This window comes from Nicotiana attenuata, unplaced genomic scaffold (assembly GCF_001879085.1).
Source record: "Nicotiana attenuata strain UT unplaced genomic scaffold, NIATTr2, whole genome shotgun sequence".
In the NCBI taxonomy this organism is placed as follows: domain Eukaryota; kingdom Viridiplantae; phylum Streptophyta; class Magnoliopsida; order Solanales; family Solanaceae; genus Nicotiana; species Nicotiana attenuata.
The window spans coordinates 326,049-339,286 of NW_017670501.1; the positions used below are offsets into that span (position 1 = coordinate 326,049).

The 13,238-nt window shown below is 35.0% G+C and overlaps 1 protein-coding gene across 1 annotated transcript; it reads left to right on the top strand.

Annotated features, from left to right (window-relative positions):
- Positions 1–524: 524 nt before the first annotated feature.
- LOC109240289 (calmodulin-binding receptor-like cytoplasmic kinase 2) lies at positions 525–11,454 on the top strand. Its single transcript, XM_019406917.1, has 6 exons — positions 525–918; positions 8,912–9,147; positions 9,238–9,406; positions 9,508–9,597; positions 9,705–10,006; positions 10,809–11,454. The coding sequence occupies exons 1-6, from the start codon at positions 648–650 to the stop codon at positions 11,013–11,015; spliced, it is 1,275 nt and encodes a 424-aa protein (XP_019262462.1). The 5' UTR covers positions 525–647; the 3' UTR covers positions 11,016–11,454.
- The last annotated feature ends 1,784 nt before the right edge of the window (positions 11,455–13,238 follow it).

Below are 13,238 nucleotides of genomic sequence, written 5' to 3' on the forward strand. Positions count from 1 at the left end.
TTGGTGTACAAGGACTGGATAATTGGAAATCGAATATTACATTTGTAAGCTACAAAATAATAGTTCTATCAATGATTTATCTTTCAATTTTCAAAAAAAACTTATATTTAATCTTCGGCCCTTTGTTGTACTCACTTAAATTGTTAACTTTCAGAGTAGGACTTTTTGATAGTCAATAAACTATACAATGTTTTAATTTTAATTGAAGTATACATGAGAATGTTAAATTATTTAAGGGAATATGCGTGTTTAATCATTTAGTACAATATTATAGTTCATCAGCAGCTTAGAAAGAGAATGTTAGTCCTAAATTGATATTTATTCTATTTGATTTTTTTAATCTTCGTTTTATAAAAATTTTATAAAAAAAAAATTAAGACTAAACTTGTGATACCTTAGACCAGGTGACGTTTCCTTATTTGATTTGAAACAATTTCCTTGTAAATTCTGCAGCTAAAAAGAGGTTTAGAGTAATAATTAAGAAAATATCTTTTTCATGTATTTATTGACTTAGTAGCAACTTGGTGTCAACCCCACGTTAGCCCCACAACTACCATACGAGAAAAATCAAACCTCATTATTTTCATTGACAGTAGAAATATCCCAACTTCTACTGCTTACCCGCCATTTCCACCTCTTCATTTGCCATGAAAAGTCCAAATTCTCTATTTTCCGGTCGCCGGAGATCTAGTTCCGGCACCGGATCTATCTCCTCCAGCTACATGACCCATTCACCTAGTACATCCACCTACTCCTCCACTACTACATCTTCAAACAAGTCCACTTCCGGTCAAAATCCGGTCAAAATCGCCGCCAAAACCGTCGCTGAAGCTTTCGTTTCATGTTTCACTCCGCCTGAGCCTAAACCTTCGAGTAACGACTTTGGTGATTCTTCTGATTCATTTAAAGCTCCTTCTGGTATGTTGAAAAAGCGCTTGAGTTATGATTTTTTTTATACCGTCGATGTAATTTAATAATAGGCCTTAATTTAAATATACATGAAGAAAATTTCTTGTGCCTGTGCCCTCAATGCTTGAGTTGCAAAGTTATTAATTACTCCCTGGTCCACAATAATTGACACATTTGTTTTGGGCACACCTATTAAGAAAATACTAAGTTATAGACAAGAATAATTAGTGTGACTAAATTACTCTTAATTAAATATTGCAGCATAGTTAATGTGAGTAGTAAAAGACTTTTTAGAGATACGTACATAAGAGTAATTTTGGAAAAACAAATTGCATTTTTCTTGATTATATAAATGACACTTATTTTGGACTAAAATAAAAAGGCAAATTGGTCACTTATTGTGGACACGAGGGAGTATTCTTTTAGTAATCAATCTGAATCTCTTTTAATAATTTTTTTATGTGATATTATACAGGCAATCCATTTAATATTTCTTGCAACGTGTTTTTATCTAAGGTAAGAAAAATATAAAAAGAAAATCTATACTTAGGAAGTAAAAATATAAAAATATCAAGTTTAAGATTAAAAAAAATCCAATAAAATAAAATTGGAATAATTGAACTTGATTCTTGACTTTGATGACTTTAATTATATCAAAATAGAGTTGCACTACTTTAATTTCCTTGTTGCAATGCTTCAAATAGTGAAATAGAACATGTAATTAAAATGTGCAATGCACTACATGCCTTGTATTTGACAGAATTTAATAGCATATTTGGACAAAGGAAAAAAAAAAATAGAAGTACATGTCTCTCGTAAGAAGTGAAAAATGAGAAGCATAATTTGGGTCATTTATTCCAAATTAAACGTAAATAAAATAATTTATATTCAGAGGAATGCGAGAATCTAAATGAGTTATTGCTGTTACCTAAGTTATTTTTAAACTAGTAAATTTACCTGCGCTTTGTGCGGGGTTTAAGAAACACCAATAGAATTTAAGAAATTATCAAGTTAATAACAGATGTAGATATTATCCCTTTTTTATGAGAAAGAGAATCGCCAATAAATAAAATATATTTGGTTCAATTCATAAATTTAGTTTATTGTAGCAAATAATCTATGTGATGTACAATTAATTATATATTGCCAATGAAGATTACTTAAGTTTTATCTAATTAAGAAAATCCAAGACTAATAAAATTAAAAAATAAAATTAAAATAAAAGTTGCATAGATTGTTAAAACTACTAATTACCCAAATAAAATAAAATAAATTAAACTATTGTTAGTTATATCTTGAGAAGTTGAAAATTTCTATGAGAAAAAATATAATTTTTTTGACAAAAGATCATTAGGAAGACCTCATCCTCTTACCCTTGCAACATAAACGTTAAACTTTTATTTCATTAATTTATTGCATTATTTTGGTAGTTAAGCATGCTTTTATGAGATACATTTAATTTAGTAACTGCAACATTAATTAGAGATAATGATACACTTTAAAAAATAAAATTCACCAAGCACTCAGAAGAACATTCAATTTTTTTTAATAAAAAAAACTTTCAGTAACACACTTAATAAGATAAAATAAAACTAATTGTGTGTAAATACTAACATTAGAATAATGCGTATTGTTTGAAAGTTGATTTTGAACTTCAATAAGTTTTCAATCATCTATAATATTACCCGAAAATCAAAAATACTTTATTCATAAACTTATTAACTCGTTGTCAAGTGATTTTTAAACTAATGAAAGCCTACCCATTCACAATGTTAAAAATTTGATCGGTAAAACCTATTATAACATGTGATTTTCTTAATTAATTAGATTATATTATATGTTAACTTACAGCTATCTACAAATTGTCAATGTCATAGATTAATGCCTAGTGAATTAAATGTTTGAATTTTTTGGCACAACCTTCATAATACAAGTAAAGCTTCACGAAGATGGTGGTAGAATTATCTTTGTTCCTTAAGAAAGGTCACAACGCCACACATTTTCTTTGTGGGGCCATTCTTCTTTTGATCTCATCCTTATTTGCTTTGATTTCTTCCTTTTTCTTCTGAACACCAAAAATAAATAAATCTTTGAGTATTATGAAAACATGGAAAGAAACTGAGAATTTTTAAAAAGAACGTTAAAGTAAACATGTTATAAATTTACGAAACCTACTTGAAGGAAATTTAAGGAGTTATTAGTGTTAGAAGAGAAACAACTTTACAAGGAAAAACAATTCAAAAAAGTTCGTTGAAGAAAAGAAATAGAGGCAAAAAGAATTAAGAACATATAGAAAAATATATTTTTAAAAATGATGAATCTATATATAACAGGAAAAGAAAAGCACATTAGTATCTCACTTCGACATAGGAGAAAATCACGACTCAAAGTTATTACAATTGTAAAGTATAAATATATACAACAAAAAAACAGATATCTAAATCTCTATGTCTTGTTTGAAAAAAATCACTACTTCAACTTATACAACATACACCTAAAGATGAGATCAAAGACCATTAATGAGAATTGTGAAATAGGCTTTACTTCGATTTTCACCTCATCATTTGACACTTCCTCTTAAACATTCTTCTTTAGATTCACACCTGTATGGAACAGAGGAGTGTGAATTCACAGTCTTCCGTTTGTTCTTTAGGAAATGCTACATCTTCTGCACAAAATAAAATAAAATAGAGGAGTGTGAATTTACTTATATACATAGTTGAATTTTGTTGTAAGGAGCTTGAATTACTTGGTCATGAGTGTTGATGAGTAAAAGAGGGAAAGAGAGAGATGGAAAAAACTAAGAAGATGGTGTAAGAGAAGTTGGAAGGCCATTGACCAGGGACGTGGCACATCTCTTCAATTAGAATGATAATTTATCTAATTCCTCCTTTTTTTGCGTTAAAATTTTTAAAACATATATCTTCTCCTGCTGAAAAGTCACACCGTTTACAAAACCCATTGTGTATTTGAGTAAGTCACAACCGTTTAGCAGTCGAAAAGTCGCTATCAAAAGCCCTAAAGTCCGCCCTGCGTGGAAAACCAACTCCAAATCTGTGCGAAAGATCAATTTTCCTTGTAAGAGGATTCCCTTTTCATGTGGTAATAAATGATGGAATGCTGCACAAATCGAAGGGGAATGATCAGAGGGATACACTAAAGGGAATTGACAATTTGTTGTAACTAAACAACGAATATTTGAAGTATACAGAATATCTTTGTGCATTTACCTTAAATAAAAAATAAAGAATAGAATTTAAACCATACCTTAGTATAATTTTTCTTTTCCATTCTATAGCCTTTGACATAGAGATAGCTCAAACCATTATAAGTGGAATATAAAGTTAGTAACAATCATATTTGTTCAAAACAAAGAATATAATAAATTGTCATAAACTTACAAATTAAATATTTAGAGGTTATGAATATGAAAGGCATGGGAGTTATTGAGATGATTAAAAATGTAGGTTATGAAGATAAAGAGGTGTGAGTTATGAAGATAGAATTTTTAATATAAAGTAAATGAAAAAATGATGAAAACCCCCCAAAAAGGAGAAAAAAGATAAATATGTTTCTTTGCTTAAGAGAGGTGCCACCTCACTTTCCTATTGCCCACTTTTATATTTATAAATAGATATAGATATATAGATATTAAGCACTCCTTCAAAAGTTTACTTCCCTTTTTTATAATTTTTAAATATTTTTTATACCATAGTATTTATTATTTTTCAATGAAAAAGTAACATATACATATACTACAACAACAACACGAACCCAGTAAAATCCCACCAGTGGGGTCTGGAGAGGGTAGACTGTACGCAGACCTTACCCCTACCCCCTCTACGGTAGGGAGGCTATTTCGGGAGACCCTCGGCTCATAGACAATAGATCTGTGACAACAAAACCCGAAAAATAATATCAGCAACGTGAGAGACAGCAAATAAATGGAAAAGCAGTAACACAAATATTATGCAAAAGTGTGAAATACAACATAAATCGCTAGCAGTGCTAGACAAAACACTATCATACTCATCGGTACAAAGAGGGAAACCGGGACAAAGAGGAAAACCGCTCGACTACCCTTTAACCTATAACCCTAATGCTCGACCTCCACACCTTCCTATCAAGAGCCATGTCCTCGTAAATCTGGAGCCGCGCCATGTCCTGTCTGATCACCTCGCCCCAATACTTCTTGGGCCGCCCTCTTCCTCTTCATCAAGATACCGACGTCCATTACCAGGAGCCTATGTTGAGTTGCGAGGTTCTCACTCGGGATCACCTTGCAATCCTCGCACAACCCCCTATCACACCTCCTGAGGAGGAGATAGTCAATCTGAGTCTTAGCCACCATACTCCGGAAAGTAACCAAATGTTCCTCCCTTTTTGGAAACATAGAGTTCCCGATCACCAACTCAAAAGATCTAGCGAAATCCAACAGTGAGGTACCACCCCCGTTCTTATCACCAAAGCCGAAGCCACCGTGCACCTCACCATAGCCACCAGCAGACGACCCAATATGACCATTGAAATCCCCTCCTATGAATAGCTTCTCCGTAGGCGGAATACCCCACACCACCTCATCTAGCGCCTCTCAGAAGCGCCTTTTAACCTCCTCGTCCAAGCCCGTTTGCGGCGCGTAAGCGCTAATGACATTCAGAGTGCTCCCTCCAACTACTACCTTAATCGCCATCAATCTGTCATTCACCCGCCTAACCTCTACCACCGACTCTCTGAGCTCCCTATCCACCAAAATGCCCACTCCGTTCTTGCCCTTCATGATTCTGGAGAACCATAATTATACCCGTCTACATTCCTCGCCTTCGATCCTACCCACCTAGTCTCCTGCACACACGCTATATTGACCCTTCTCTTCTGGAGAATCTTCGCCGGCTCTATAGACTTACCTGTCAACGTCCCTATATTCCACGATCAAATACTCAACCTACAGGCGACCTTGTTCCCTTTACCCCCTCTGGGCCCCGTCCCACCCCCTAACCCTTGCCCTACCCCCTCCCCCCCACCCGACCTCCCTGAGGACATGAATCTATTATGCCATTACAAACCACACTCTCTATACCTACTAAGGGTCTAAAAATGAAAAAGAAAAAAATACCACACAGAACAACAAAGGAAGCAAATAGTAACTACAAGCCCACTACTAGACTGACTAGACTAGTACGAAATACTACGGCAACAAAGTAATTAACATAGGAGACAGAGAAACAGGAGGCGGGAGGTACCAATTCCCGCAAATAAAACTTGGAATTTTCGACTTGGTATACTCCAATGCTGCAGAACCCGGCGTATAGCTGCTGCTCTACTGCTTGTGCGCGTGCACCTCCCTACCGCCGCCAAACAGCCACAAAAGCGATACCTGCAAAACACACAAACACCCACGGAACCAAGAGAATAGGGGGAGATTATGAACAGTTCAAAGAAATCGCAGTTTATGAACAATTTCGCCGGAGCAAGAAACCGGCAAGGAGTTCTTGAATGCGTAGATGAATCGCAGTGCAATAAAAAATTCCATGGGATTTTATTTTTCGGATCCCAAAAGAAAGCAAACCAATCTTCACAAATCCCTACTATCTGGCTGTAAGCTCACACCGAAAACACAAATGCGTAAAAGCTAAAAGCCCAACAAGGAAAAATGAAATAAAAAAGGGTAAAAATTGTATATAGACAAAGAAACAAAAGGCGAGTTTCCAGCCTAAATACCCACTGATTTAGGCCCCTCAAAAGTTGGGGCCTAAAGCAAAGGCTTTAGTGGCCTCCCCTCTGGCAGGCCCTGTTAATAATCTATGCGATTAAGTAGAGTTATTTGCAGTACCTTTTAAGTAACCCTGATTTAGTAAATATTTTTTACACTGTCAATTTATGATATTATCATTTTTATGCACTTACAATATAAAAAATTATATTTTCCATAATCGGCTCACCTAAGAAATAATTACGCTACCGTCCAATGTTTGTCCATAATAACCCGGAAAATGAAATAGTTAACCAGCCACAACAGGTTAAAATGCTAGTGTAAAAGAGTTTTTACGCAATTAGGCTAGATAATTCGAGGTAACTGTCTAATTAGCCATAATAACCTGGAAAATGAGATCGATAGCCTACTACAATAGGTTAAAATACACTGATATTTTAGAAACTCTTTTACTCAACATATATAATTGAAATCTATCTTCCATTCTACATGCAAGTCTCTACATCTATGTGCTTTTAAGATTGATTAATCTAGTAAATTCATCATCTTAGCATTTGGATTTGCCCATGAGCAAAGATAGATCCCAAAAGCAATAGGTGCAGCCGTGCAGGTGCATCCATTATTTTGCCCTTGAACTAAACAATGTGCATAGAAAAATTTCACTTTATTTCATGTATATGCATAAATCTTGGGTACAACACACATTAGGTTTTTAGCATTTGGATCCCGAGGCTGTGCTTGAGTGGAAAGGAAAATGATGCATTTCATATAATGATTCATTCTCATTGATTAATATTAATAGTATTACAGTAGTTTGAGATGGATTTTACATGAATGTGTTTGATGTCCAAGTTCAATTCCATATTGGTTGGTTATGCAGAGTTTAGATGATCTCATAACAAGAATACAAAATTTAAAGGTTGATATTAACTCTGTATGAGAAGTACAGAAGTGAGATCAGAACAAGCCATAGGGTACAAATTTTAACTTCCTAATACTCAATTTAAAAGTTGTTTGATACCAAGTTCTATTCCACATAGGTTGGTTATATGGATGTTTTCCTATATGTAACAAGAGTGCAACTTAAATTTAACTTGTAATCAAATTTATTGGTTAAATTTTAACTCCTCACGAAGAAGTGTAAAACTGAGATCAGAGCCAGACAAATGGTATTTTACTATTGTGAGAACTGAAGAAGTGAGATTCATGTAACTTTTTGCATAACACATGTTAAATCTTTTTTCCTAAAGGAAGTGAAAAACCAACCAAAACTAGAAATTGGATGCATAGTTTATAATGGAATAAAAATTAAGCCAATTACTTGAGGGTTGAGGAGGAGGCTTGAGCGCTTAATGAGGTTACAAGAAATTAAAACTTAACACCAAGGATTTGACAGAGTGAACGCACATCCTCAGATTTTGTTCAAAAATTTTTAGTTCATAATTTATACTAAACTCATAGTCAGAGAGAATATTTGGTGCAATAATCCCTGACACCCTGCTGGCTTAAATTTTGGACTAGCTTTTGCCAAGGGCCATGGTGCCGAATTGCATAGTGTTTTACAACTATCATAGATGAGTTGTTTATGTTGGGGTCCGAGAAAAGATTGTCTTGATAATTGAATTGTAGAATATGAGTAGTGAACAGTGTAAAAACTAGCCGACAACTGTGAGGTTTATTGGATCTGCAACTGTAAGGATTAGTGAACCGCTGCAGATGAGTCGTGGGATAAAAAAATTAACATTTAATAGAGATTATCAGGCATGATTTCTGCTATTGGAGAGGAGTTTGAGCTGCACTAAACTTAGTAGGGGGACCCTTTGAGTTAAAGCAGACAAATATGAAGCCGAACTAATGTAGATGACTTGGAAATATTTAGCCAACAATTTATTATGGTTCTTAGGCATGATTGGTGTAATTTATTAGTGGGTATAATTTTCCACAAGAAATCATTTGACTTTCCTCTACTGATTTTCCGGCTATTCAAAACTTCATGTGGAGGCACTATGCGATTAAAACCTTTTGCCCTTCCCTTTTATTTTTACATTTCAGCTAGATTATTGCTCCTGAAGTTCTTTTAGCCTCATGCTAAATGTTACAGAGATTAAGGCCTAAAACTCTCTTTTGCTGCAATCCTTCTTATCCCATTGACAATAATTCTTGCCTTGTGATTTTTGCTATTCCATACAGCTGAAACTCCACTTAAATTCTTTTTTTTTTCAATAGAGAAAGAAAGTTCAATAAATACTTAAACAGATGCTTAACAAATTTAGTTGGCTGCAAATTGATCAGTTGCATCTGATGGCGGAAGTGAGAAGAGACGCAGTAGAGGTGGAAGCATCTATGGTAGTGAAAATAATTCAATCCACGCAAAAGAGGCAGGGAGTGTTAAATTCACCATGGGAGAAATCTACAAGGCCACAAGGAACTTTTCCCCAAGCCTTAAAATTGGTCAAGGTGGTTTTGGGATAGTTTACAAGGGTCGCCTTGAGGATGGAACAGTAGTTGCAATCAAACGTGCAAAAAATGTGAGGTTACTATTAATTGCAAGCTTGTTTCTTCTGTATATGTTCAAGATTGAATACCGTCAAGAGTACTTAATTGCCTTGTATTTGCAGACTATACATGATAAACATTTGGGAGTTGAATTTCAAAGCGAGGTTCGAACTTTGGAAAAAATAGAACATCTGAATTTAGTAAAGTTTTATGGGTACTTGGAGCGTGGAGAAGAAAGGATTATCGTGGTTGAGTATGTTCCTAATGGAACTCTTAGAGAACACTTGGACTGTGAGTTCTTTGATCTTGCTTCTGTCTTTTCATCTCCATCAATGTTTAGCTCCAGCATTTTTAATACTTATCCTTCATATTGATAACATTTAATGATGCAGGTGGTCCTGGAAATGTTCTTGATTTTGCATCAAGACTAGACATCGGAATAGATGTTGGACATGCAATTACATATTTGCATATGTATACTGGTAAATTTGTGTTATGAGCTTTCAGGTTTTCTTGAATTCTTGCCTTATTTGTCTAGGATTTCTTATTTTTCCAGTATATCATAAAAGAAAGGTCGCTTTGGATGCAGATCACCCTATTATCCATCGAGATATCAAGTCTTCTAATATTCTGCTCACTGAAAACCTTCGAGCTAAGGTGGCCGACTTTGGTTTTGCAAGGCTAGCAGCTGACACTGAATCCGGAGCCACACATGTCTCTACTCAAGTTAAAGGGACTGCCGGCTATCTAGATCCTGAATACCTCAGTACCTATCAACTTACCGAGAAGAGTGATGTCTATTCATTTGGTGTTTTACTTGTGGAACTTGTTACTGGAAGGCGGCCTATCGAGCCAAAAAGGGAAATCAAAGAGCGAATTACTGCAAGATGGGTATGCTTTATTCCTAATTTCACAGCAAAAAAAGAAGTTTTTCTAGCTTTTATGATAATTCTTAATTGTTAGTTGAATTAAATTGTAATGGATATGAATTGCCGTAGATGCTTATGTTGATCCACTATCATTTCTTTATTCGTCGAAAGACACCTATCTACTTTTGATTCTTTTGGGGCCTTCCTTTCTTCAAACGAATGAAAAGGGATAGAATCTGGCGATTCCCGAAATGTCTTTCTGGATATTTCTCAATGTCCCTGCTATTTATGGAATGTGAGAAGCAGATGATCAATCTACTGCCTTCCTTCTAATCACTTCGAAGAAAAAGGAAACAAAACAATAAATGTTCACTTTCATTTGTACTCCCCCCTACACATGTTAGTGCGAGAGCGGGCGCTAGCTTTCTTGGACAAGATTGATTGATTCACTCACTAGAATTGGCCTAGAATAGTTTGGAGCGGAGGTTAACCCACTTCTTTTTTTGGGGCTAAATTAAGGGGAGGACTTGTCACAGGTGATTGATCATCTGTTTTTAGAGGTGAAGGTAGACCCAAATTGGCATAAAACAACCCGCAACTCCTTGGGGAAGATGCTACCGTTGTATCTTTGGTTAAATCATCCCAATTCCTATCTCATGCAATTTTGGATTGATAGGTGAAATCACAAATTATATCTTAATAGTAAAAAATCTCTTATGACCATTTTTAACTGTATTTTCTTTTAGCTAGATAGGTTGATAAAGTAGGTTTTTACACCATTTGTTCACCAATGAAGTGTTTGACAAAAGTTGGTTAATAAACAGGCAATGAAGAAGTTCACAAATGGAGATGCAATCTTAACTTTGGATCCAAGGCTAGAAAGATCTGCTGCAAATAGTTTGGCCATGGAAAAGATCTATGAACTAGCTTTGCAATGTTTGGCTCCTCATCGACACAACCGGCCTACTATGAGGAAGTGTGCTGAGATTCTATGGAGCATCCGCAAGGATTACAGAGAATTAGCGGGATGAAATATGCGCTCACTCTCTCTCGACTCGCAGATCAGCCTATCAATTATACAAGAATGAACAGAATGTATATGGTGAGAAAGATATCAAGCAAAAGAAGGCAAGATATATTTTGTGTCTGGTGTGATAGTTGCATAAACATTGGAATATGAAGATAGCTACTAATAGATTTGAGGGAGAGATAAGTACATTGCAATTAAAGGAAGTTTGGAATTTTGGCAAAGATTGTGAAGGGGCAAACTGTCCATACCATTGGCTTGTATATAGTGATCTATTTAAGAAGGAAACACAACAGTTTTTTGGTATCTTTCTTAGGGACTATATTTGCGTACATGCTTCGAAAATTTCATCCCAACGAAAATATCATTTCCTCTCTAGGTCGCAAGTTTAAATTCTGATGTACTAGTATTTTTTGCATTATTCAAAATTTCCCTTGTTAAAATTTCTGGTGTCGCTGCTGCTTGTCACATAAAATATTTGGGAGGATGAGTGAAAATATTTTCTATCAAAGCTGTGCTAAGTCCAGTAATTGTGACTTGTTTATACTTGGAAAATGACATTGTATAGCCGCTGTAAAAATAATAGCCGAAAAATGTATAAGTTTTATATATATATATATATATATATATATATATATATATATATATATATATATATATATATATGTNATGTTATATACAAAAATTATACAAGTGTTATACACTTTTTCGGCTACCAAAGGTAAATAGTTTCTGGATCGGGCTAAAAGTGATAATACCTCTTTTATAATTTCAAGCTAATAGCAGCCAATGCTAAAGGGAGAAATTAAAAAATAGCCAGATTTATAAGTGGTCATTCAAAAATAGCCACAGTTTCAAAAGTAATTGAAATTTAGCCACTTTTCTTGCAAAGATAAATTTGAACGAAAACACTGTTCAAAATCCGGAAAAATACTCCAGTATAATCTGGAATTCCAGTATAATATATTGGAACTCCAGTATATTATAATTGAGTTCCAGCATAAGTATACTGGAACTCTAGTATAATATGCTGGAGTTCCAGTATAATATGCCGGTCCAGCATAATATCCTAGAGATTGGAGCACCGGTGCTCCAATCTCCAGTATATTATACTGGAACTTTCCGCATGTTGGAGTTCTAGCATAATATGCTGGAAGTTCATACACATGTGCACCGATCTCCAGTATATTACGTTGGAACTTTTCGTGTTGCAGCAAAATAGTGGCTTTTTTCAATGACTTTGCAAACACTGACTATTTTTGAATGACCAGTCCGAAAAATGGCTAGTCCGTGCAATTTTTACAATGCTAAAAGCCTTGACAAAATTATGCGTCCACGCTTTATGCTCTTTATAAATAGTCGCTGCGTCCAATTGTCATGCTTAGATTATATTAAGTAGATTTGAACAAGTAATGGAACAAAAAGTTGTTACCAATAATCTCTGGGGGTTAGGGATGGGGGAATTCTTTTGAAATTTGTCAAATTTTCAGGTGGAGGAAGGGGGGGGGGGGGGGGGAAGAATACCAGAAATAATCTCTTTCTCTTTAAGGTAGGGGCAAGGTGTCGAATAAAGTCCTTGGTAAATCGTTGTAAAATAAAAGGGCAAGGTCTGCATACACACTACCCTCCCAGACTCCACTCGTGGAATTATACTGATTTGTTTTATTGTTGTCGTTGTTGTTGATGAGAGGGAGAAGAACGAGGGATGGATATTTGCTATTGGAATGAGAAATGAGAATGTGGGGGAAGATCTAGCGAAAAAACTATAGGTTCATCCAAATTCAGTATTGGCTTAAATTTTGTATATGCATGAAAAATCGCCTCGCCAGGTAGTGGTAAGGTCTGCGTGCACACTACTCTCTCCAGACCCCACTTGTGAAATTATAATGGGTATGTTGTTGTTGTATGAAAAATCGCTAGATAAGCGTAAGTACAAGTAATGATTTTGAACCTAGTAAATTAGAAAGAATAAGGTGGAATTAAGTTCAAATCATGAATAGATGAATAACGTGTGTTTGTAATTATTTTTGATTGACCGACCAAATATGTTAAAAGCCCAATCCTGAAACTACCTCGGTTGGAAAGAAGAACGGTAAGGGGTGAGGGAAGTTATGTTGTCGGGTAGGAGGGGAAGGGGAAGAAGGGGAAGGAGATATTTATTTTGTCATATTTTTTAAATTTACAGGTCTCAGAATTTTATTTGTTCACTGAACGCATCAATATCAAT